The 24,339-nt window shown below is 45.6% G+C and overlaps 2 protein-coding genes and 1 non-coding gene across 5 annotated transcripts in view; 2 read left to right on the forward strand and 1 right to left on the reverse strand.

Moving 5' to 3' along the window:
• SCAND1 (SCAN domain containing 1) lies at nt 1-879 on the forward strand. Its single transcript, XM_058562790.1, has one exon. The coding sequence runs from the start codon at nt 97-99 to the stop codon at nt 634-636; it is 540 nt and encodes a 179-aa protein (XP_058418773.1). The 5' UTR covers nt 1-96; the 3' UTR covers nt 637-879.
• A 1,069-nt stretch (nt 880-1,948) lies between these two features.
• Nucleotides 1,949-24,339, reverse strand: part of PHF20 (PHD finger protein 20) — a 152,043-nt gene continuing 129,652 nt past the window's right edge. For all 3 annotated transcript variants that reach the window (XM_058562789.1, XM_058562788.1, XM_058562786.1), the window contains 5 exons: nt 21,139-21,238; nt 17,586-17,781; nt 11,788-12,193; nt 9,826-10,009; nt 1,949-4,500 (listed from right to left, as the gene is read on the reverse strand). In XM_058562789.1, coding sequence (XP_058418772.1) covers nt 4,358-4,500; nt 9,826-10,009; nt 11,788-12,193; nt 17,586-17,781; nt 21,139-21,238 — 1,029 coding nt within the window. In that variant the 3' untranslated portion in view covers nt 1,949-4,357. The remainder of the gene's footprint in view (nt 4,501-9,825; nt 10,010-11,787; nt 12,194-17,585; nt 17,782-21,138; nt 21,239-24,339) is intronic.
• LOC131418796 (U6 spliceosomal RNA) lies at nt 20,658-20,764 on the forward strand. Its single transcript, XR_009223036.1, has one exon. It is a non-coding gene; the product is annotated as a U6 spliceosomal RNA (small nuclear RNA).

A 24,339-nucleotide genomic window follows, 5' to 3' on the forward strand; every position in this document is an offset into this window, starting at 1 on the left:
CTTTAGCAGGACGTCTCCCTCGTCACCCCGCCCCCGCGCAGACGCAGTGCTGACCCAACAGCTGCGGGACAAAGGGTGACGTCCGGAGCCGGAGTCATGGCAGCGACCGAGCCGAGCTTGGCAGCTTCTGGGAGCCCCGCGCCGCCGCCAGAGAAAGAGGAAGGAGCCAGCCCGAGCTCAGGCCCGGAGTGTAACTCTGCGGGCTCCTCGTCGACCCTTGAGGCCCCACCGCCTGCCCCCGAGCCCTCCTGCCCCAACGCCGCGATCCCCGAAGCGATTCCTACGCCTCCCGCGGCGGCCGCCGCGGCCCTGGAGCTGGCCCTCGGGCCCGCACTCCTGCGCCCCGCGCCGCTTGCCGAAGCCGCTCCGCGCTCCCCTCCAGGCCCCGGCGGCTCCCGGCCCGGCCCGGAGACGTTCCGCCAGCGTTTCCGGCAGTTCCGCTACCAGGACGCGGCAGGCCCGCGGGAGGCATTTCGGCAGCTGCGGGAGCTCTCCCGCCAGTGGCTGCGGCCCGACATTCGCACGAAGGAGCAAATCGTGGAGATGCTGGTGCAGGAGCAGCTGCTCGCCATCCTGCCCGAGGCGGCGCGGGCCCGCCGGCTTCGCCGCCGCACCGATGTGCGCATCACCGGCTGAGCGGCGGAGCTGCGGGCGGCCCGGGCGCTCTGTGGACTGGAGCCACGATCGGGTCCGGGGGCCTGAGCCTGGCTCCCTACTCCGCGTTAACGGAAAACGAGTTTTGGCAGTTCCTGTAGACTGGTGTGTCCCTTCCGTTCGTCCCTTACTGGGTTTATTTTCCCGAGAAAATCAACCTCCTTTCTGGCCGGTGGCGAAACCAAGTTGGGAGCCCATGAGAATAAAGCCTTTGTTTCCTATTCACTTGGCCTTCCTTGGCTTTTGTGGGATCACTACGTGTTGACTAGGCCAAGGCCTCCACATTTGGGAAATTTTTCTCCTGCGCGCTCCCCAGGACCTCACTTGGATTTCCTTTGTTTAGTTAGAGTCTGTGTAATGAGGGTTCCAGCAGCCTGGGTTATGTATTCGCCCCTACCTCTCATTGGCTACAATCTGAGTTTGTTTGCTACCTGAAAAGATAGTGGTACGCCTTATTGGTGCTTGTGGGTTTCGGAATCGTGCAAATAGCTGGGTCTATTAGTGCTTACTTAACTGGTTATCTCTGTACTAATTGTGCTACCAACTTGCTCCACCAGCCTGCCCTTTGGGCACAAGTTTCTCAAAAGGCTCAAGCTGTAGGGCTATTTATAAGTGTTTTAGTGACAGAGATAGGTTAGTTCTTGTGAGTTCTGGTTTAAGATTCCACACTCGCCTCTCCTGCCTAGCCCAATTTTAGACCTCTAGAAGGATTTAAGAAGCAGAACTGGTGTGAACTAATGGATAATTCACATTGCTGGAGTTAATCTCTCTCTAACTGCCTCCTTTCATTTTATTAATAAGCATAATTGTTTAGAAAGGGAAGAAGGAATGTGGGAATAATAGGGAAGCTCTGCTATGAAATCTGCAAGTCTCTTCCTTGAGTCGTCTGTTCACCCAGGAAGGAGCTAATTGGGGTCCATAGGCAGTTTGGGTTGGTCTCTGAAGGGTCCTAATTGCAGCAGGGGCCATCTCTTAATATAAGGAAAGCAAAATCTGTCTTCCCTGCAGTGCTTGCAACAATCACAATCTAACAAGCCTGCAGCTCACACCACAAAGTATGAGCAAGTATGGTGTGGGGGCATTTTACTTTTGAATATTAAAGACACTTAAATGAATTCAACAGTATTTTGCATACGTTCTTGGGATTTAGGATTTTGAGCTTGAATCTGCCTCCCTGCAGAAGATAAATCTTTAGAATGTAAAAGCATGCTTCCTTTAAAAGGTAATGTTTATAAAAAAAATTAATGCTTATTAAAAATAGACAACTTTATAATTCAATAACGTGACTGAAACATAGCAACAAAAATGTTTTATTTTTTCCAAATACAGATACAGAAGTTTGCATGTTTTGCAAATATTGCTTCAAAGCAATATTTCTATATACAGCGCCTTCTGTTCTAATAGCGCGTAAACATAGATATGTATCCACAGTGCAATGTTGGCTCATCAAGGGTCCACCTTGCATACACTCATCACTTAAACAAAATGATTAGTCAAACCAGAACTGTTTTTGTCAAGGCAATTTTTTATAGATGGGTAGTTTTTCTCAAAAGAAAACTTAGGTAGTGTATATATTTCTAAATGGTAACAGTAATATTTGCAAATAACAGTGTCCAGTGCTCCAACTTGGGGTTAATTCAACTTGACCCAGGAATTGGGGTGGAGCCCCTCAACATGGCTTTAAATTAGAGAAGCACACAGAGGTTATCAGAACTTGGAGTCATCTCCGCTTCCCTAAGGATAAAAGTCACAATGAGTGAAATGGGATTATTTCCTTTACAAAATTTAAACAATAAACCCAATAATGGCCACTTGGCAAAATTAGGGTAATTCAGTTTCTGCTTCCATCTTTTAAAAAGACATGAGATTGACTACATTAAAGTTACAGCTTCCCCAGATATGTTCGAATGTTCTTTTCAGAAAAGAAAAATTAGTAATCTAATACAACAGTCATACCACACAGTTGTGGCTATAGAAAATCATCCTGTTTCTTCCTTTTTCAGACAAGCATCAGACAATTCTTATAATGTGGCTGTCTGATAAATTATGCAAAACATAGATGCCATGCACACTCCTTGAGCATTTCTTCTCACACCAGAAACACCAATATTAGCAATGGGAAACAGCCTCTTGTAGAGGAATTGCGTCAGCTTTATTACAGATGTCATAGCCACATGTATTCCCTCTGATGGATAAGCGATAGCAGGTCAACTTGCCCTAAATTCATTTTATATCAAATGGTGAACAAATCACTAGACAGAGTATTCCCTGAAACAGATCTTGGTACAGAGGCCTTCATGACCACAATGACCTGTGCCTTAAAGCTTAACCATTCGAAAGGTTGCTGGAGATACTGTCTTTGCTATTGAGATAATGGCTACTTCACGTTTACATAGTAAATATTTGCAGCATATAACATTACAGATTCATAAACCCATAATTGTGAGTGTTAATGGACAACTGTGCTTTGATTTTTGCCTTTAGTGATAAGAAAACTAAATGGTGAAACGGGTCACTCCTCAAAGCATGGAACATTTTCTTTAACTCGGCCTAGTAAGGAAAAACAAAACAATAGAGCAATTACACGGGGAACCGTAACCTGCAAGAGTAACAAATATTGTCTCAAAAGATACAAACTGTACCTGGACCTTAAGCAGCACAATCACCTTGATCTCACAAAATAATACAAACAGAAAATTTAAAGTGTTAAAGTATATTAAAACAATTCTGAAAATGCCGACTACTGAACACACACCCTTCAGGGAAGCAGAAAGCGGCACATGTAGAATCTGAAGTTTCCTTACAACAATATAAAATAAAGTAATTGCCCAAACCACATTCTTTGTAACAAATCTTTACAGTGAAAGAGTTCAAAATTTTAGGAAACACTTTTTGGACACTGAACAGAACTGGGGGGCTGTCAATATTAAGAAGTGGGTAGAAAATGCTGTCCTTTGGGCTCTAGACCCTGCCTGCTTCAGTGCGGAACTCCTCCTCGGTTCTTGTTACAGTGAGATTCTAGTTCCTCCACAGGCTGTATGGGCTCTGCTACAAAAGACACAACCCGGCCAGCTCTGGGGTGAAAGCATACAAAACTTGTCCCCGGTACCATGAAGTCATGCAAGAGATGTGGTGAGAGAAGTGAAGAAGAGTCCTAATGAGAAGGCAGGGTAGCCAAGGGCTCTGCTCCATCCCAGCTTCCACAGATTGGTGAAGTCACAACATTCCCACAAAGCTGGAAAAATGAAAATGATGCTTGTTGCCTAAATCCATGCCACGCAGCAACCAGAAGGCTTGGCATGCGCCCCAACCTGACAGAAAAGTCAATTAAATAAGCTGCAAGTTGAATTTGCAACTGTTTCCAACTAAACTTTTTTGGCTCTCATTCCATTTATCATCAGTGGCACGATTTCAAGTGAAGTTTGTGCAAAAAGACTCACTCTCCATTCAACGATGTGCACAGAAGGAGGGAATCTCAAGAGTCTATTTGCTACCTTCTTGGTAGGCTCTGAGATCAGAGTGCCCTGCCCTCCAGCAGCCAAAATGGCCTCTTTGTCCAATGTCCATCACACCCCCTGCCCAGATCCCTGAAGTCAATCGGTGTCACGTGCATTCGGCATGCTAGGTTTATTTATTTAAATATGCGAAGCTCCTCCTGCAGGTGCCCCAGGATTGTGCCCCCATTAGTTTTGGGTGCCCAGTTTCATGTTGAGCAGCAGAGTGCAATCTGCTGCACCTTGCCCAGGTCCGTCAGCAGCTGCTTGATGCAATGCTTGAGCTGTGGAAGCCTGGCCAGCGGCTCCGGGGGCTCCAGTTCCCCAGTGTAGTCCAGCCAGCTCTCCAACACTGTAGGCAGAAGAGAGAGAAGACCCAGTGAGTTCTCAACACTTGATTTGCAAGAACATCAGCAAGAATTCCAGCACCCTATCCCATCTGAGCACTCGGGGGGCGGGGAGGGAGGGCCATTTCAGGCAACATTGACTCATCACCCTCTCTACAAAGTATTACTGCTAGGACAAAGCTCAAGTGCTTTACAGCAGTGCAGTTCAATAGAACTTTCTGCGACAATGGAAATGGTCTTCATCTGTGTTTTCTAAAACAGTAGCCACTAGCCATGTGTAGCTACTGAGTATTTAAAACGTGGCTAGTGCAACTGAGGAACTGAATTTAAATTTTATTCAATTTTAACTAAATAGTCATACATAGCTAGTGACTACTGCGTTAGTGCAGCTCTAGCATCGAGAAGGCTTTGAAGGATCCACCTTTCTCAGTGTTACTGCCCAATCTTTATAAGGCTTTCCAATGTTAGAAATCAGAGAGCCTGGTGTTTTAGCCTCCTTTTAAGAAAAATGAGAATCTTAAGGGACTTGAAAAAGTCTATTTTCATTTTTTTTGCTGATGAAGATTCGCCCTGAGCTAACATCTATTGCCAATCTTCCTCTTTTTTTGCTTGAAGAAGATTAGCCCTGAGCTAAGATCTGTGCCAGTCTTCCTCTATTTTGTATGTGGGTCGCTGCCATAGCATGGCTGATGAGTGGTGTAGGTCTGTACCTGGGATCCAAACCCACGAACCCGGCCACCTAAGCGGAGCGCACCAAACTCAACCCCTATGACAGAGGGCCAGACGCCACCCCCACCTTTTTTTTTTTTTTTTTTTTTTTTTTGCTGAGAAAGATTTACCCTGAGCTAACATCTGTTGCCAATCTTCCTCTATTTTTATATGTGGGTTGCCGCAACAGCATGGCTGATGAGCGGTGTAGGTCCATGCTCAGGATCCAAACCTGCAAACCTGGGCCGCTGAAGCGGCGCATGCCGAACTTAACCACTAGGCCTCAGGCCTGGCCCTGAAAAAGTCTCTTTTTATCACCACAAATTCTGATTTGCTTCACATTAATTCCTATCATCAGTAGCACAGAATACTCTGATTTTATTTTCTCTAAGTATTTAATGTAAGATGTCTAGGTACTAACACACTTGATTATAATTAGTTCAATATTTAAAAGGCTGTCTTGCTCCCAAGAACAGGGATTTCTCTATAAGAAAGATGCTTGTTCTTCCCCAAGCCACTCCCTGAAGCTTTGGCATTTGGGAAGAGGCCATCTTGGAACCTTGCATCTTTGACAAGAGCCAGCCCCTCCAGGTAGGCCCTGCGCTTACCCTAGCCTGCCTGTAGATTTTCTAGTTCACGCACCAACCTGCACAGAGCACCTTCTGGACCCTGGAGCCAGAGATGCAGAAAGAGAAAGACCCACCCAGTGCCTGTTCCTCAAGCAGTTTGACGCCTCATACACAATCCTGTCCCCTCCTCAGACCCAGCCCTCCACCTTAAATCTGGTCCCTGTGTTACGGGTGCCATGCTATCACATGCTGTCCTCCTTTGGAGTACCTACCCTGGTTTGTAATTATATATAATGGGATGATTTCATTAATATCTGTTTCTACCACAAGACCAAGCTCCATGAGGGCAGAGGCCGAGTCTGCCTTGCTAACCATTACATCCCTAATACTCAATTGTGCCTGGAACACAGTAGGCGCTCAACAAAGGCACTGAGAGAATGTGGAAATGGCCTAGCAAAATGCCCCACTGACGGCTTGGGCTCTGCAGAGCTTACCTTTCCCCCTCAATCAGATTTCTTGTTCGTATTTACAGGTTCCAAGGAGGAAGAACCTTCCCTCTTCCTGATCCCAACAAGTACAAGGGCTTGAAAACAAGAAAAATAAGACTGCCTTCTCAGACCTGAACTTGAAAACCAAGAGTAAAGGATCAAAGTCACATAGGAGTGACTAGTGACCTCCTGAGAAATAAAAACTCTATAGTGACCAGTTTCAATACATTAGTAAGTCTTAAAAACAAAACAAAAACTAGAAGGAGATAGGGGACTGCTCAGCAAAAGGGCACAAGAATAAATGGAGAAAAGACCTGAAGCCAATGCTGGACGAGCTCATCTGAGTGAGTCTGAAGAAGAGGCAGTCAGGGCTGGCTGGGTCAGTTCCAGCAGAAAGAGATGTCAGTGAGTCCATCCTTGGCAAGATGATCCTACAATTGCTGAAAGGTGCCCTCTTAAGGTCACTGTAACTACCTCAGATCTGGTTCTAGGCTCACAAAGACACCCCTCGACATTGTGGTGACCCAGGAGGCTTGCACAGGGAGAAAGAGCACCAGTGCGCAGACCAGAAGAGTCCAGGCCACTCAACAGTCTCTGAGCTCAGTTAAGAGGAATGTTTGGAGCCCCTAAAGTGGAAGCCTTCTCTCTAGATCTGCAGGGCTGAAGACCAGACCCAGAACTGTGGGAGCCAACAGCATCTTCTCTGGACCCCAGCATCTAGCAGGCCAGCCTTCTCTCCGTACCATGTGCTGGGCCATCACCCCAAGTTTCTCTTTTAAGGAAGCTCAACAGCTTCTCAGCAGTAAAATGATTGTAAGCAAGGCAGAAGGTTATAAAGGTAAAGTTCCATTTCAAATACACTCTCCCAGACCTTCTGGATAGAGGCCAGTGCTAAGGTAACTGTTTGTCTTTTTTTTTGTGAGGAAGATCAGCCCTGAGCTAATATCTGATGCCAATCCTCCTCTTTTTTGCTGAGGAAGATTGGCCCTGGGCCAATCGGATATTAATCCGTGCCCATCTTCCCCTACTTTATATGGGATGCCGCCACAGCATGGCTTGACAAGCAGTGCGTCGGTGCGCGCCCGGGATCCAAACCCGCGAACCCCGGACCACTGTAGCAGAGTGCGCACACTTAACCACTGCGCCACTGGGCCGACACCAATAACTTTTCTTGTTAAAATAATATTCCTATTGCTAAAAGATCCAATATTTTCGTGGTCATTAAACATCTTTTGTCTTTTATGATATTGTTCACACAGCTAAATAAATTCTTAAATAATGGTTAATATTAAAACGACATTTTAAAAAGTATATATATTTGTCAATATAATAGCTTACTAGCCTTTTTTAAAAAGGAATATTGTATTCAAATTCCTGTAAAAGCTGAGCTTAGCTTGATGGTATTCAGATGAAATGAAGAGACTTCACTCCCTACTATAGTAGAAATAAAATGGGATTCTGACTAATCTTAATTAAATACAATGCAAAAGTCTCTTTACCTGAATAAAATCTTTAAACTTTATAATTGATTTTCATGCTTCCTTGGTAACCTCTCAGGGCCTGGAGTATTAGAACACGAACAGAGTATGTGGTCCCAAATCAGTGGGACACATAAGAAGTCCTCTGGAAGGTCAGAGAAGGGAGCACAAGTTTATCATCCTCACCACACTGCCCACTCAGTGAGCCCAGGGCTGGAGCAGCCCAAGCTGGGTGATTGGCGGGGGCGGGGTGCCAGGGGCACAAAGCAGTGAGTTAGAAGTAGGTAGGCTCTGACTTCTGCCCTAAGGACAGGTTCTTTTGGCAACAACAGAACATTCACCCTGTTTCCATGGTGCTAAGCCTCAGGGACCCAGGGCCACTCCTACTGCCATTCTCTCAAAAATCTACAATTTTCAGTCTGGCATTGAACCTCTCTCAGCTCGATAATAGTAGAGTTTTCACAGACAGTGGCATCAGTTACAATTCTAAGGAGCCCAAGGAAACCTTTCAGGAGTAAAAGAGCGACAGAAACACTCCCCCTTCCAGAAATGCCCTCACAATGGACCCTGAATTAGCCTCCCATTCCCAGTTCCTCAGGTTTGCCTCAGGGGCAGGACGTAAACTTGAGGGCCTATAGGTCTCTCTTTCTCACTGTCCTCCAACAGGGCAATCCCTTTCCAGTGGAGCCAGTCATCTTATCATCTACCCCGAGTCACCCCCTCTCCAGCAGAAAATGTCACTCTCTTCAAGGCTCCACTTCAGTCCCAGGAGTCCCAGGAAGCCTTCATGTTATTGCTTCCCCTGGCATGGCCTCAGCCATACAAACTTCCTGACCACACCTCATGACCCTAGCTTGTGTAACACATGGCATTTTTCTGAATTATTTCATCTAAGTATGTTTTATAGCCCCAATTACAGTAATAATAGCCTGACTGTACTCACAATCCTCACACATCAAACAAAACATTTATTTCTTAATTGGGCTCCATGTTAAAGATGAAAACAGGGGCCGGCCCAGTGGTGTAGTGGTTAAGATCAGTGTGCTCCACTTTGGCGGCCCGGGGTTCACGGGTTCAGATCCCAGGTGTGGACCCACACCACTCATCAAGACGTGCTGTGGCGGGCCGGCCCCGTGGCTTGGCGGTTAAGTGCGCGCGCTCCGATGCTGGCGGCCCGGGTTCGGATCCCGGGCGCGCACCGACGCACCGCTTCTCCGGCCATGCTGAGGCCGCGTCCCATATACAGCAACTAGAAGGATGTGCAGCTGTGACATACAACTATCTACTGGGGCTTTGGGGGAGGGAAAAAAATAAATCTTAAAAAAAAAAAAAAGACGTGCTGTGGCGGAGACTCACCACGAAATAGAGGAAGATGGGCACAGATGTTAGCTCAGGGCCAACCTTCCTCACCAAAAAAAAAAAAAAAAAAAAAAGATGAAAACAAATAATTAGGAAATAAGTGAACAATCAAGAAGGAATTTTGTCTTCAAAAACCAAACTGGCAACTTCCTGGGGATCAAAAAACACTGAACTTTATCATGTTCATCATCACAAGTTCAGTCCTCCAGGCCCATGTGTTAGCACTAACATCTGGGAGAAATACTCAGGGGCTACACAAATGACTCAGTCAAGTTCTTAAATCTCTGCTGATAAAGAGGAGAAGCCTTCATTTTAGATTTTACCAAAGGCTAAGATAAAAGTTTTTTCAGATGAATCCTCAGACATCCTAAAAACTCAAGTAAGTCAAAGTTTCAATTCCCCACAGAACTTGGTTAGTTGAGATTTGCTCAGATCACACACTGCCTGCAAGCAGAGTCCAGTTGCTTTCCTGCACATTCTCCTTGCAGAAGGGACTGGGCAAGAGAGGCAGGACCCCTGACATCACACAGGCCTTAGAAGTGTCCGATAAATACTAAAAGTGAGGCTTGCCCATCTAGAGGGGAGAATGGAGGTGAGTAAGACTGAAAAGAAGAGGAGGCAAAAATATAGCTATCCCTGCAGAGCTAGATTGGGGGTTCAGAAAGCAGCTCATCCGGGCAGGCTCACAGTGCCTGCCAACAGGCAGGGAGCCAAGGAAGGAGCCCTACCATCAAGCTCCTTTTCAATGGAGTCCATCCTGTGGGTGACTTCATCCTGAAGAGATTCCACGTGGGTCAGCAGGTTGAACTGCCACTGATGCTGGGTGCTCAGCAGCCCCTCTCCGCCTCTGTCCAGCAGCTTCCGAGCAGGGGCTTCCTCTGGTAGGACCTTTTTGGAGACATATTCCCTCACCTGGAGGTGCAACAACATTTAAGTTACTGAGTGGAGACAGCTCCCAGCCCCTTCTCCAACCAGCCACCTGAAAAATCAGTTGCAGTTTGAACATTCCAAATCTCCATCTCCCTCTCCTCCTTCTCTCTTGGGCACTGAGCAGAAGAATGCCTGCTGTAGCCATCATGACCGCCTCAGGGCAGCACAGACCTCTGGCTCAGAGGGCCTCACAGCTGCCTCCCAGTGGAGTGACTCGCCCAATGCCCTAGGCCTGAAGTAGGCCTCAGAGAATGGCTTCCAGAGCCCTGAGATCAGAGTATAGCAGGGTGAGTGTAGACAATGGTTAGCATGTGGGAGTCAGACAAGCTAGTTTGAAGTCCTAGGTCCGTGTCTTGCTGAACATGTGAACTTGGATGAGTTACTTCACCTCTCTGAGCCTCTGTTCCCACATGGGAAAGATGGAAGTAGTAAAACCTACTTTAAAGGTTCATGAGGATGAAATAGGATACGGTCTATAAAACACAGTACCAGCCTACGGTCAGCCTGCCATCAATGAAAGAGATTTATAATCCTGGCTGCCTTGTTTAGGCCCAATATTTCCTGATTTTTTTATTATGTGACAGATGCCTCTAGGAAATCTGCCTAGTCTGCAGGATCACAAACCTTTTCTGGAGTTTGTGATCTCAACCTTTCATTCATTCATTTGAAATGAAATAGATCCTAGCTAGTATTTATTTAGAGGTTACTATGTGCAAAGCCATGTGCTGAGAGCTTTTCACAGATATGTTGCACAATAACTGAGAGGGCACTGTCACTCACCCATTCTACAGGTGGGGGAGGAGACACGTCTGAGGAAGTGAAGGGACCCACTCAGAATCGGATAACAAGTCGCTGAGCCTAGACTTGAAACTGGATCTGTCTCCAAAGACTGTGTCTTTACCAGCCTTGCCCAGCACTGTTTAGACACTGGGAAGGGCACAGATGAATGAGGTACAATGCCCACCTTGAGGGACTTATAATCTAGAACACTCCCTCTTGGCAATATGCAGCAACGTATTTAATGCTGGTGATCCCAACCTATAGGGTGAAGTCTGTGAAAGTAAGGATGACAAGAGTGGAGAAGCTCTCAAATCACACCAAGCCTCACTGACAACTGAGGACAGGGCAGAAGGAGACCAGGAACAGTTAAAGATGACAATATTGGCAAGAGGATGACACAAGGGGCTCCAGAAGAGAATGACTTGAATAACAAAAAATTGAGAGTAGCTCTTGTGAAAACTGATGAAACCAGCAAATATTTTGACAAAACGAACTGTTCTTATGTCAGGGCTGCGAAGTTAAAAGCCAAAGTAAAGCTATCATAGAATTGTGTTGAAAAACTTATGCCCAACAAAACACTTGACTCATTCTTTGCTCATGCTAAGAATTAGCACCTAAATGCAATTATAATGTAAATTGCATTAAAGAAAAAAACTCATTTTCCTAACTTAGTTTCATTTATTGTCAAGTTCCAATCAAACCTTTCCTCCTTGCTACTTCCCACCTCTCCACCCCCACACCCATTGACTATGCCACTTCATGGGCATTTCCCAGAACCGATGGTCTTTGGCTTAAGTGGGCTCTCCTGACTGCACCCATTTTAACAGATCAAAACACATCTATGATAAGCAAATTTAAATACAATTTTACAATAAATACAATTTTATAATAAACATATCCCACTGAACATTTAACCCGAGGAGGAGAACTTACAAGCACTCAAACAGTGAATTAAGAACAAGTACGAGCGAGCCACATACCTTTGGGGAGCTAGGTTTGGGGTCACCGTCCCCCCTGCTCCTGTCTTGGTCTAGAGGCCAGCCTAGGCGTGGAGAGAGGGAATCGTCACCATTCTCATGAATTGGGTTGACTGCTTCGTCGAGGGCAGAGCCCCGAGTCTCCACCACCAGCTTCTGCTCCACAGCAGGGTAATAGGCGCGGGGCTTCTGGTAGCAGTGCTCGCTGGTGATATACGACTCCTCCACAGACCGGGGCAAGGGCAGGGACGGGGGCTTCTCCACAAGCCCGTTCAAAGTTCTATAGCTTGGGGCTTCCTCCTTGCTCTTGGCTTCAGTGACATGGATGTGTTTGGAATGAGATCTCCCCTCCCCTGAGTGCTGTTTCCAAGGCTGACACCACAGCTGCAGATCAGGATGCTCCCTGCTTCTGTTGGGAGGGCAAACATGGAAAGGGCTTTGTAGTAACTGGGATCACTGCAGGGGCTTCTCAGTTCCCAAACACTCTCCCAAAAGGGAGAAGAGCTCCCACCTGGGCCATCTGGCTACAAACCACCATTTGCCAAGCAAGAGGGAATGTTAAATCCGCAGCCATCTCTGAGACCACTTCCAGGCAAGCTCCTACTGTGTATACCAGCAGTAAGTGGGACTGGACTTGCAGTCTTTCAACTCAGCTGCTGATCAGCAGTGCAACTGGGATGAGTCACCCAACCAGCCTCATTCCCACTTCCTCCTCTGCAAAACTGGGCTAATCATCTGTCTGCCACGACCACTGAGTGTGATAAAGATTTAGTGAATTTTTTTTTTTGAGGAAGATCAGCCCTGAGCTAACATCTGTGCTAATCCTCCTCTTTTTGCTGAGGAAGACCGGCTCTGAGCTAACGTCTATTGCCAATCCTGCTCTTTTTTTTTTCCCCAAAGCCCCAGTAGATAGTTGTATGTCACAGTTGCACATCCTACTAGTTGCTGTATGTGGGACGCGGCCTCAGCATGGCCGGACAAGTGGTGTGTCGGTGTGCGCCCGGGATCCAAGCCCGGGCCGCCAGTATTGGAGCACGCGCACTTAACTGCTAAGCCACAGGGCCGGCCCAAGATTTAGTGAATTAATCTGAATGGAAGTACTTTGTTGGTGGTAAAGTGGTCTTCAATCAAATGTGACTTAGTAAAAATAACCTTAACTTATTAATAAACAGTCATGATAATCCTGGCATGCAATGGCACTCAATTATAAAAACACAATGATGACCCAGGGGGGAAAAAATCAAAAGTCATCTATGTATAGGCCATTAATAATAAAATTTTTAAAAATTCTTCTAAAATCTATTCTCACCATTCAAAGAGAAATGTTTATTAAAGAACAAGGATTCTGATCCTTTTTTGGGCCACAGACTCCTCTGAAAATCTGCTGAAAGCTCTGCCTACATGTATGTGCACATAAAACTCTGCATATGACTTTAGAGTTTCCCAAAATCATTCACTGTTTGAGTTTTGACCCAATAGAGGGTCATTAACTTAACCTATTGGATCATATCCAATTGTAAAAAAGGAAAAATAGAATAAAAACTATCAGAGTGCACCATTCTAAGTAAGAGTAGGTGTTTTGTGAAATTTTAGTTTCAGTTTTATATGTGTGAGTGATATAAAATGTATTTATTACTGTGGGATATATATATTTTTAGGTTTGAAAGCCACTACTCTAGATAAATTTCATCTTTTATCTCTTCTTTACCACCTAGAACTTCCATTATAACCTCTGATCATTAAACGAAAGGAAGGAAGAAAGGAAAGAAGGGAGGGAGGGAGGAAGAAAAATAGTGGACTTCTGCAGTAAGGTCCGTGGGCTCCCAGCACTTCCTAGCTGGGAGGGCAGTGCCCTCCAGGGGGTGTTTGGAAACAAGTGGGAGGAGAGACAGGAGCTACTCACACGCGGTTCACAGATGTGTAGAAATGTGTGGGGGCCTTTCTGATTGTCACAATGATGAGGAGTACTACTGGCACTTAGTTCATAGAATCCAGGGATGCTAAACATCCTATAATGCTCAGGACAATCCCACACAAAGAAGAATTATCCCACAGTATAATTGTCAACAATAACTTCCCAGCCCCTAATTGAGAAACTCCAAAACCAGATCAGCAGGAAAGCACAAGCTTAACCTAACCAGTAACTCTCATGTATGGGTACCCTCCACACTCAACTGAAGCATTCTTGCAGAAATAGAATAGGCCATAAATATGAAGGCATGGAGTGATCTTACGGAACCTAAAATTCTGTTCCCAAGGAGCTGCAATTATCCCTTGTCAGCTCTCCCACTCCAACAATCCCCAAACCACTCCTATCCGCTGGAGGAGGAGAAGAAACAACCAGCATCAAGGCAGCCTGGGTCCTGGGCCATCTCCAGCAGGGTATCACAGCCTGTCCGGGAATCCAAGACCCCAGTCACACCTCTGAAATCATAATTGCATCGGGAAAATGGGAGTCACTGTTAACTTTCAAGTCTACTGTAGTCTGAAATCTCTTAACATAAGGCACAGTATGGATCTCCTCTTGCATGAAAATCACGAAAGGAGCCAGCCCAGTGGCGTAGTGGTTAAGTTCACGCACTCCGCTTCGGCGGCCCGGGGTTTGAGGGTTTGGATCCCGGGCGCGGACCAACGCACCGCTTGTCAAGCCATACTGTGGCAGCATCCCATATAAAATAGAGGAAAATGGGCACGGATGTTAGCCCAGGGCCAAGCGTCGAGGAGGGCGGGGAGAGGGGGAGAGGGAGAGAGGGGGAGAGGTGGAGAGAGGGAGAGGGAGGGAGAGAGAGAGAGAGAGAGAAAGAAAATCATGAAAGTCTTTACATTTTCCCTCTTATAATTTCTGCCCTCCCAGCTAGGATCTGAAACCCCAGCTACTACTCCACACAAAGATGACTCTGGCCTTTCCTTGTAAGCCCTGTCAATCATGAAAAAAGTATGTACAAGATATGTATGCTACTTTTTAAATGACAACAGATGCTCTGAAGTTATTTACTCCCAGTTTTATTGTTCAGTTTTGAAAAGAAATCCACCAGGCCACTTAGGAACAATATTTCTGAGAATGAAGACCCAGAGCCTGTGACAGCAGAGGCTACCCATGTGTACAGAGACATACTGGGACCACCTCCCCCCTCCCAGGATCTTTTCTCCATGGATAATGACTAACAAGATCTCTCTGTACCTTCTTCTGAATTGTTAGAAAGTCAGATTTAATTCCAGTACAAAGTCACTGCTATAAAGACAAAGGATCTAAAACAGAGATTCAGAAGGGACAGGGTTCCAGAATATGGGACAGGGCCAGGAGCACTGGCATTTCAGTAAGAAGAAAGAGAACACCATCTGATGGAATCCTCAAATGAAAGGAACCATAGCAAAGTTTACAATCAGGAGCACCACCTGAGGTTTCCAGGCCCTCACATGGACCATCTTCTACCCACTTCGATTTCTGGAATCTCGTTAAGAAGAAATTCATTTGGTATATATGGTGTAAAGCTTTCTGATTTTATGAAATGTGAGGGAATAGCTTGTCTCTGACATCCTATCCAGGGCTGTCACTTGATTCAGTTAACGTCAACAGATACTGTCACAGTGACAGCTGATGTCCCCCAGCAACTATCCTCCCTGTCTCCTGTACCCACCTCCATCCTCACTCCTGAGCTTGAGCAGGTCACACAGCTAGCCTCCCCTGAAGTTAGGTGTGTCCATGAAACTGCTTGTTCTTCCCTTTTTCTCTTTTTCCCCACCTGGGGGCTGGGACAGAGCTGAGCTACAGGTGAGACTGCTCTGACCATGCAGATGAGGGTACCTCAATGGAATGCCAGAGGAATAAGACAGAAGGAACCCAAGTCCCTAAGTCCACAAACGGAATCCCGCAGAAAGGCCACCTACCTGGCCTGGACCCCCGCCTAGCCCTGGACCATTCATTATGTGATAAAGAAAATTCTGTTTTGGTTTAGCCTCTATTTTTGGGGTCTTTGTTATAGCAGCTTAGGTTTTACTCAAACCAATATATACCCTTGCTGAATACGCCTTGCTCAGCCACTCCTTGTCATGCCAGTACTTGAAGCCAGGCCTCCGTGCACCAGAATGCAAGAGAAAGCAGACTCCAATTCTGCCATCCCAGGACTGACATTCTGCCCGATGCCAAGAGGCCTCCAGGACTAATCAGCACAAATGAAAGGAACTTTCTCGGGGAGTGGCCTGTCATGCCTAACTCACTTGTAGCACTGGCTTCTCATTGTTGATGACAACTAAAATGGCATCCTATGGGCAGGCTCATGGGAGAACTTAAGGAGAGATTTTTACAGAAGAGAAGCTGTCCCTGCCATAGACTGTGCTAACACCAAAAGAAAATTCAAGGAACCACCAAGGAGAGGCAGTTAGAAAGGTTACAAGAAGTACTTGATGGGAGCCAGGACTGGAGTTCTAGACCTGGCTCCACCCCTGGAAACCATGGGACAGTAGCTGCCCCACTCAAGGCCTCAGTTGCCCTACTTGGTAAAATGGGCATAGGTTATAAAAGCCACAGAACCCAGTAAGAGGCAAAGTCTTTCTAAGCTTACATGAACTTAGGTCATCTGACACACAGAATGCAACCACAGAAGGAAATTCACACTCAATCTCACTCCTCAAACTTCTGCCCATTAGAAGGCCAAAGTCCAGCTCCCAAAGGCCTAAAACTTTTCTGTATGAGAGCAAACCATCAAGAGACATACTTCATGAGCAACCACTATGCTGGACAGCAGGCCTGCCAACAGTATCTCTTCCAGCAGCTTTCAATTTTACTTTTTTTACCAATCAAGGATGTTTAGGATGAATGGATAAACAAAACGTGGTATTACATAAAACAAAATATTATTCAGCCTTAAAAAGGAAGAAATTCTGGGGCCGGCCCAGTGGCGCAAGCAGTTGAGTGCGCACGCTCCACCGTGGCGGCCCGGGGTTTGCCGGTTCAGATCCCGGGCGCACACCGACGCACTGCTTGGCAAGCCATGCTGTGGCGGCGTCCCATATAAAGTAGAGGAAGACAGGCACAGATGTTAGCCCAGGGCCTGTCTTCCTCAGCAAAAAAAGAGGAGGATTGGCAGATGTTAGCACAGGGCTGATCTCCTCAACCAAAAAAAAAAAAGGGAGAAATTCTGACACATTTAATACAGATGAACCTTGAGGACATTATGCTAAGAGAAATAAGCCAGTCACAAAAATACAAATACTGTAGGATCTCATTTATATGAGGTACCCAGAGTAGTCAAATTCATGGAGAAAAAGTAGAATGGTGGTTGCCAGGGACTGGGGGGAGGGGAAACGGAGAGGAGTTGTTTAATGGGTAGAGTTTCAGTTCTGCAAGATGAAAAGAGTTCTAGAGATTGGTTGCACAGCAAGGTGAATGTACTTAACATTACTGAACTGTACACCTAAAAATGGTTAAGATAGTAAATTTTATATTACGTATATTTTACCACAATTTTTTTAAAAACCTCAGAACTGTACACCATAACAAAAAACAAACTAAACTATGAATACATATACCATATCTTGATTATGGTGGTGGCTGCAAGGGTGTAGACATTTGTCAAAACTCAACAGACACTTGAAATGGGTGAACTTAATTATGTATAAATTATACCCAAATAAAGTTGATTTTTTAAAAAAGAATATTTATCATCTGAGAATTTTTAGTAAAGGTCTCAAACTCATCTGTTTTATCATTGATTTTATGGTTTTCTAATTTCTCAAATTTATCCTGCCCCCACACCATGCCAAATCAGACTTCTCCCCAAAGCTGCAGGTGCCACACTTACTGCAAGATGCTCATCTTGAGCTGCAGGCCATGTAGAACCTCGATCACTCTCTGTACATCACCGAGAAGCTGGTGGGTGGCTACAATCTTCTTGGCATTCTGGTGGGAGTAGTTCTCTTCTAAAAATGCCAGACCATGCATATGTCCCCTGCTCAACCACTCCTTGTCATACCAGTACTTGAAGCCAGGCCTCTGACCTAAAGCAATGACAATGAGAGAGTTAATACTTGGCCTGAAGGAAACCCAGACCATTTCATCTTTGCATAATTATCACACAAACTATTGGAAGGATGGATTGGTATGTTCAATGTGTTCATTTATTCATCCAATATACATTTACTTGGCACCTACTATATTCTGGACTCTTTATTAGGTGTTGGGGCATGTAAATTTCCTAATTTTCTGGAATGGCCAGAGGTGGAGTGGGAACCTGGATATCTCTTTTTTTTTTCTTTTGTGAGGAAGATCAGCCCTGAGCTAACATCCATGCTAATCGTCCTCTTTCTGCTGAGGAAGACCAGCTCTGAGCTAACATCTATCGCCAATCCTCCTCCTTTTTCTCCCCAAAGCCCCAGTAGATAGTTGTATGTCATAGCTGCGCATCCTTCTTAGTTGCTGTATGTGGGACGCGGCCTCAGCATGGCTGGAGAAGCGGTGCATAGGTGCGCGCCTGGGATCCGAACCCGGGCTGCCGGTAGCGGAGCGCGCGTACTTAACCACTAAGCCACGGGCCGGCCCCTGGATATCTCTTTAAATTTAAATCACACCATTCCCTCTCCTACTCACATCCTTCAATGACTTCCTATTGTGCACAGAAGAAAACCCAAAGCCCTAACTCTGGCCTAATGAGGCCTGTAGGACCTGGCTCCTTCCTGCCCTTCTCATCCCACTCTTACAGCGGCCTCCTTTCAGTTTCCGGAACACATCCACTTCTTTCTGGTCTCAAGATCTCTGCTTCAGCACTTTCTCTGTCTGGAGCACTATTCCCCAAGACCTCTGCAGGACTGGCTCCTTAAGATCTCCGCAGAGAAGCCTTTTGTTACCTCCCAAAGTAAGAGAGCCTCTTCAGGGCCTCCTAGTCATTTCCTATGCAGTTGCTTTTTCCCCTCAAAGCACTCATCCCTATCTAATGTGTTTATTTGACTTACTTTGACATCGGTTTCTGGCCCCAACCCCACTAAGAGCCAGAAGAATAGGAACCATCTTGTTCATGGCTATATCTCCAGTGTCTTGCAAAAGGCATCTTGAATGGATTTATCAAATGGAAAGAAGCCCCAAGTCCCCTTCCAACTGTCACCTATCACCTAACTAAATAGATGGTCAGGTCCTCTCCCTTCTCTAGACCTCCATTTCCTGTCTGTTATAATGACAGATGAACTGGATGGCTTCAGTGGTCTTGTTCATTACAGGGATCTTTAGGAAGGAGTGAAAAAACAACTCCATGTGACTTGGCAGCATTTCTTGCTCCAAAAGCCCAGGGGACAGCTTTCAATCAGACTGTTGTCCACCTCCCCATATCTATAACAACCCTGAAATAACCCACATAATCCCTATCAAGGTCCTTGGGCTCTTTCTGGCTTTACTAAGACACATGGTGGCAAATTTGTTAGGTTAAACTTCTGGCCCAAGACACTGCAGAGTCAAAACAGTCTATAAATGTGACAGACACAGAGTGCTCAATTCAAGGAGGAGGCTATTTACAGTCTTGGCAATTAAGAGTTGGAAAAGTTCAGACAGTGCACAGGAATTGATGAAGACGGTGTGTATGATTTGTGAAAAGTGAAGGGAAAGAGTGAGAGACAATAAAGTAGACAAAAGAGATTTTTAAACGCTGCCCTAAGGAGCCCTCAGGAGTATGTGTGGCATCTCAGAGGCAGCTGCTGCAGGAGTGGCCAGAGCAGCACCAACTTGTTTTAACACTTTTTTTTTTTTTAATTTTATTTATTTTTTCCCCCAAAGCCCCAGTAGATAGTTGTATGTCATAGCTGCACATCCTTCTAGTTGCTCTATGTGGGACTCGGCCTCAGCATGGTCGGAGAAGCGGTGCATCGGTGCGCACCCGGGATCCGAACCCAGGCCGCCAGCAGTGGAGCGCGTGCTAAGCCACGGGCCGGCCCAACACCAACTTGTTTTACAAGACAAAGGTCAGAGGCACTGGTTCTCATCTCCTGTCTGGCACTCACTGGCTAAGTGATCTTAGCCCAGTCATGTCCCTTCTGGGCCTGTATTTATTTGCTCACTTATCAAATGTCAGGGCTGAACCTAAGTGGTCTCTGAGATCCTGTCCATCAATAATATTCTAGAACTCATAGACTAATCTCCTGACCATATTCTTTCCTTGGGATAAAGGGACAAACCAAGGCAGATTCCTCTCCATCTGTGGACTAATCTAGCACAAGGAGACACAGTGTCACAACAGAGGTCATCAGGGCCCCAAGGGGATCTACCTGCAGGAAAACGAACTGTGGTGGCCAGCCTCTCCCTACACAAACAACAAAATCAACAGATTTGGCCGCACAAGCCAGTTCTAATTCCAATTTGCTTTATGAGATTAGGAAAGTCATTCTTATCTCTGGGGATCAATCTCCCCAGGAGATTGGGAATAGGAGCTCCTACCAGGCCCACCTCATAAGACTAAAATGAATAACAGAAACAAAGGCTCTCAAGCATTATCTATCTGTTAGAGGATCATGGGACTGGAACCAAGGGGAGAGACCGTAAATGTAGTGAAGGGAGATGTCACCATTCCACTGACAGCAAGATAAGAACCACAGATTTATAATCCACCCCTGAGACTTCTAGAAAGGGGCACCCAAGAGCCACAGGCCAACCCTGTGGCCATGGAACAATGAAACAAACTAAGAAATTAACTCGCTGCTCTGGGTGGCAGACAGGCTCTTCACAACCACACTTTCCCCTTCCCCTCAAGGGCGTATTTCCCTTCCAGGCAGCAACGGTGCAATGGAGGATGGATGCCACCAGAGGGAGCAGAGGCAGGTTTCTAACCCTCCAACAGCCCAGAGAAGCCAAGGACAGAGCCTACATCCTCATGAACTCTCGAGAAAAGAAAAAAGTGCTCACTCTGGCAGCACATATTCTAGAACTGGAACGATATTGAGAAGATTATCATGGCCCCTATGCAAGGATGACACACAAATTTGTAAAGTGTTGCACAGTTTTTATAGAGTTTCTGTCATGCAAGATGAAGAAGTTCTAGAGGTCTGCTGTACAACATTATGTTTATAGCTTATACACAATACTGTACTGTACACTTAAGAATTTAAGAGGGCAGATCTCACACTATATGATTTTTACCACAATAAAAAAAAATTCTAGCTCAAAGCCAGGCCTTCCACTAGGTGAACCTCTATGCTCTCTTACTGCTAAGTTCAGGATAGCTGGCCACCAAGTGAGCGAGCAACAAAGGCGAGGAGGAGTCAGAGTCTAGCTGATGCCGAAGAAATGAGTCTCAAGACCACTTAGGCTGTTTGACAGCCAGCTGTGCTAAGGAAAAAGCTACATACTGTTAATACCCCTGACTCCAGAATCTCTACCTGGAGGGTCTTGGCAAACATAACAGGTGTATTTCTCAGGCACATTTTCTTCCAGTAATCCCATGCAGACCCCATGCTGCCAGCACTGGCACTCTTCACACTGTTAGAATTAAAGAAGCAATAAAAATTAAACTCAGAAGGTATCCTCCATCCAAAAATAAGACCCACCTGTCTGGCGGGGAGGGGGGGACCGTGGGGGGAGGGGTGGAGGGAGGGGGCGGGAGAGCACTCCCAGCTCACTTACACAGAAGCTGAGCTGCAACCACTCACCTAGAACTGCACCAGCCAATATGGCCACCACTAGCTACCTGTGGCTCTTTACATTTAAATTAACAAATTCAGTTAAAAATTCAGTTCCTTAGTCCCACTAGCCACATCTTAAGCGCTCAATAGCCACATGAGGCTAGTGGCTACTGTACTGGACAGCACAGATGAAGAACATTTAGATCTATTAAACAGTGCTGATCTCAGAAAAATCACTCCCATTTTTAGAAGCTTTCACTTTTCTGACCACTTTATGAGGACAGAGGAAAGTTCTTAGAGGAAGGTTAACTTGGAATGACAAAAACCTGAGTTTGAATTCTGGCTCAGACGTTCATTAACTGTGTGACCTTGCACAGGTCACTTCTCCACCCTGGGCTTCAGTTTCCCCATCTGCAAAATGGGATACTATTCCTACCGACCACGTGGGTCTGTTTGTGAATCAATGGGTCATGTACAAAAGCTCCTAACACAGAGCCCAGCACATAGCTTTTATGTATTAAGAGCCTATTACTACTGGGCAAGCTAATTCACTTTGATACCGTTGGCAGTAACCAGGTGCTGGCACTTTGCATTTATTCTCTCTAAACCTTACCAAAGGTCACACAGCTGAAGAGGGGCAAAGGTGGATCAGAACACAAGCCTGGCTAATTGCATAGCTATAGTTCTTTTACCCCTTAGGCTCCACTCCCTTCCCTGGGTAAGGAAGAAGGGAGAAGGAGGGGCAGGAGACAGAGAGGGAAAGAAAAAAAGCAGATATCGAGGGCAGCACTGGGAGATACGTGGATGGCCTGAGGACAGTAAGCCTGAGGGCTAAGGGTCCAGAAGAGAGAATGGAGAGGAAAAGCATATGCCCAAGGAGATACTACTAGGAGTCTTCAAGCAATTCGGCCCTAACCTTTAACTACTCAACCAAATGGAGAGCTCTAGAAGATATGGGTAAGCTTCCTGACGTGGTCTTGAGGGTGGGCCACCAGCCTGGCCACAAGGGACTAAAAGTCCAAAGCTCAGACAGTCCTCAGCCACTTGGAGTCAGAGAGGCCCCAGCATCAAGAGGGCTTTCATGAGCAGATATAAATCCTCTAAGAAGTTAATCATATCGCAATCAATAGGGGCAGAGCTGGAAGACAGACTTCAGATAAGATCTGATCCAGATTCTTCAATTTCCAAAGAGGAAACTAAGGCTCAGAGGGAAAGTAAAGGGCACACAACAACAAAGGCACTGAGTAGCAGAAAACAGACTAATAATTAAGAATGAAAATCTCTCTCGCCAATGACTTTATGTATTGAGAACTAGGATTCACCAAAATTGAATCAAATACAGCTAAGTTGAAAATTTCAAAATAACTTTTTTTACATGGGTCTGCCTAAAATACATTATTCATTTTTAAAAAGTTTAAATTTAGTTTTTCGGTTTTTGTTTTTTTTTTTTTTATAGAAGACCCTCATCAGTGGAGAGGGCTTCTTTTTTTTGTGAGGAAGATCAGCCCTGAGCTAACATCCGTGCTAATCCTCCTCTTTTTGCTGAGGAAGACCGGCTCTGAGCTAACATCTATTGCCAATCCTCCTCCTTTTTTTTCCCCCAAAGCCCCAGTAGATAGTTGAATGTCATAGTTGCACATCCTTCTAGTTGCTGTATGTGGAACGAGGCCTCAGCATGGCCAGAGAAGCGGTGCGTCGGTGCGCGCCCGGGATCCGAACCCGGGCCGCCAGTAGCGGAGCACGCGCACTTAACCGCAAAGCCATGGGACCGGCCCCCGAAAAAAAGTTTAAATTTAGAAATGAACAAGAAAAGAAAAAAAAATAGAAATGAACAAGAATAGAAAAAATAAAATATCTAAGAATAAATCTAAAACTAAGAATAAAGTACCAGATAAAATATCTAGAATATCTTAGAATAAAACATGCAAGATCTCCATGAAGAAAATTTTAAAATACTATTTGAAGGACACAAAGACTTCAGTCAGTGGTAAGGTGTATCTTACTCCCGGAGAGCAAGAGTCACTATCATAAGGATGTCATGTCTGTTTGGGTTAACTTATAAAAATAAGGTACTGCCAATAAAATAATAAATAAATAGCTTTGGAACTAGATAGAAGCTGATTCTAAAATTAACAGCCAGGAAATTTGTAAAAAAAGAACAAAAGGGGGTACTAACCATATCAGATTTTTCTTTTTTTTTGTGTGAGGAAGATCAGCCCTGAGCTAACATCCGTGCTAATCCCCCCTTTTTGCTGAGGAAGACAGGCTCGGAGCTAACATCTATTGCCAATCCTCCTCCGTTTTTTTCCCCAAAGCCCCAGTAGATAGTTGTATGTCATAGTTGCACAGCCTTCTAGTTGCTGTATGTGGGACGCGGCCTCAGCATGGCCGGAGAAGCGGTGTGTCGGTGCGTGCCCGGGATCTGAACCCAGGCCGCCAGTAGTGCAGCGCGCGCACTTAACCGCTAAGCCACGGGGCCGGCCCTATCAGATATTTTAAAAATATTATAAAAGTACAATAATTGGGGCCGGCCCTGTGGCTTGGTGGTTAAGTGCGCGCGCTGCGATGCTGGTGGCCCGGGTTCAGATCCCGGGTGCGCATCGAGGCACCACTTCTCCGTCCATCCTGGGGCTGAGTCCCACATACAGCAACTAGAAGGATGTGCAGCTATGACATACAACTATCTAGTGGGGCTTTGGGGGGAAAAAATAAAATAAATAAAATCTTTAAAAAAAAAAAAAGTACAATAATTAAAATAGAATAGTACAAGCAACTATTTAGACAGATGGATCAATGGAAAAGAGAATCCAGAAAAAGATCCAAATACAAACAGAAATAGAGTAAATAAAGGTGGCATTTCAATAGATGGGGCATGGTGTTGGGACAACTGGGTAGCCAAAGCCCTCATCTTATACCAGGATACATTCCATGTGGATCAAATATTTATATGGTTTTTAA

This window comes from Diceros bicornis, chromosome 19 (genome assembly GCF_020826845.1).
Source record: "Diceros bicornis minor isolate mBicDic1 chromosome 19, mDicBic1.mat.cur, whole genome shotgun sequence".
Taxonomy (NCBI): Eukaryota; Metazoa; Chordata; class Mammalia; order Perissodactyla; family Rhinocerotidae; genus Diceros; species Diceros bicornis.

Coding starts and splice junctions, on each gene's coding strand:
- SCAND1 (XM_058562790.1), top strand. CDS start 97: ATGGCAGCGACCGAGCCGAGCTTGGCAGCTTCTGGGAGCCCCGCGCCG.